General features: G+C 40.0%; 1 protein-coding gene across 1 annotated transcript; it reads right to left on the bottom strand.

Annotated features, from left to right (window-relative positions):
* Positions 1-240: 240 nt before the first annotated feature.
* LOC132174093 (uncharacterized) lies at positions 241-774 on the bottom strand. Its single transcript, XM_059585799.1, has one exon. It carries the CDS (start codon positions 772-774, stop codon positions 241-243), a length of 534 nt encoding a protein of 177 aa, XP_059441782.1.
* Between the last annotated feature and the right edge of the window lie 237 nt (positions 775-1,011).

Here is a 1,011-nt window from a genome sequence, read left to right as displayed (position 1 = left end):
TTTCTCTTCAACCCACTTCATGTTTATGATACATCAACGGTAATAAAAAATCACACAAACCCAAAATTCAAAAACATCAGAAAATACAAATACATTTATAAGAAATATTTTACATTGCACCACATTCATCATACCCAAAGCTAATTATATATATATAGACCTTTGGGAACAGAGTGCTACATGCATGACGGTCCAAATCTTTTACTAGTATAAATTAAATTACAGGGTAATATAAATTGTTTACTCTATAGAGGTGGAGTCGGTTGATAAAAAACTATAGGCAAGTAAATCTGTGATTTTTCCCTTAATATGGCAATATTTCCTTGGTAGCCCCTCCTTTTGGAAACCAGTTTTCTCTAATACCCTCTGGGAGGCCTTATTCTCTACATCAACAAAACCTTGCAACCTTACCAAATCAGGCAAGTCCTTGAACACTTGTGAGAGGGCAATCTTCACTGCCTTGGTGGTTATCCCCTGGCCCCAGTGCTTTGTGGCTAATGCATACCCCATATCAGCCCTGCACCGGTCATTGCCCAACCCCGGGAAGACGGAGATGAAGCTGATTGAACAGTGGTCATCGACGCATATCGATCGACGCCAAGGATGGGGTATGCAGATATCCTTGATGAAAGTCAAAGCCTCTTCCTTGGAGGTGAAAGTCTTCCATCTGAGGAATCGTGTCACTTGATCATCACCTGCCCATGACATGAAATCATCCACGTCTGTTACCTTGAACGGACGGATAGAAATCCTTGATGAATAATCAATCTCCATAGCTCTTTGGGCAAGACTCATCAATGACAGCAGCAATGATGCGTTAGGCTATTTTAATTAGGAAAACGATGGTTTTTTCTATCTAAAATTCCACCACCTAGAGGTCCACGATGACTCCAATTCTTCCCGCTTGGAATATTTTAATGGACTCCCCAGCTATTATTTCTTTCAATTTTCACTAATGAGACCATTTTTCTAATGATACAAAATTGTCAAGAAAAACTTCCCCTCGTGCCA

Source organism: Corylus avellana, chromosome ca3 (assembly GCF_901000735.1).
Source record: "Corylus avellana chromosome ca3, CavTom2PMs-1.0".
NCBI lineage: Eukaryota > Viridiplantae > Streptophyta > Magnoliopsida > Fagales > Betulaceae > Corylus > Corylus avellana.
The sequence above is the reverse complement of the archived record's forward strand: the minus strand, read 5'-3'. Positions and strand labels throughout refer to the sequence as shown.

Excerpts from the sequence above, each read along its gene's own strand:
- LOC132174093 (XM_059585799.1), bottom strand. The coding sequence starts at position 774 with ATGGAGATTGATTATTCATCAAGGATTTCTATCCGTCCGTTCAAGGTA.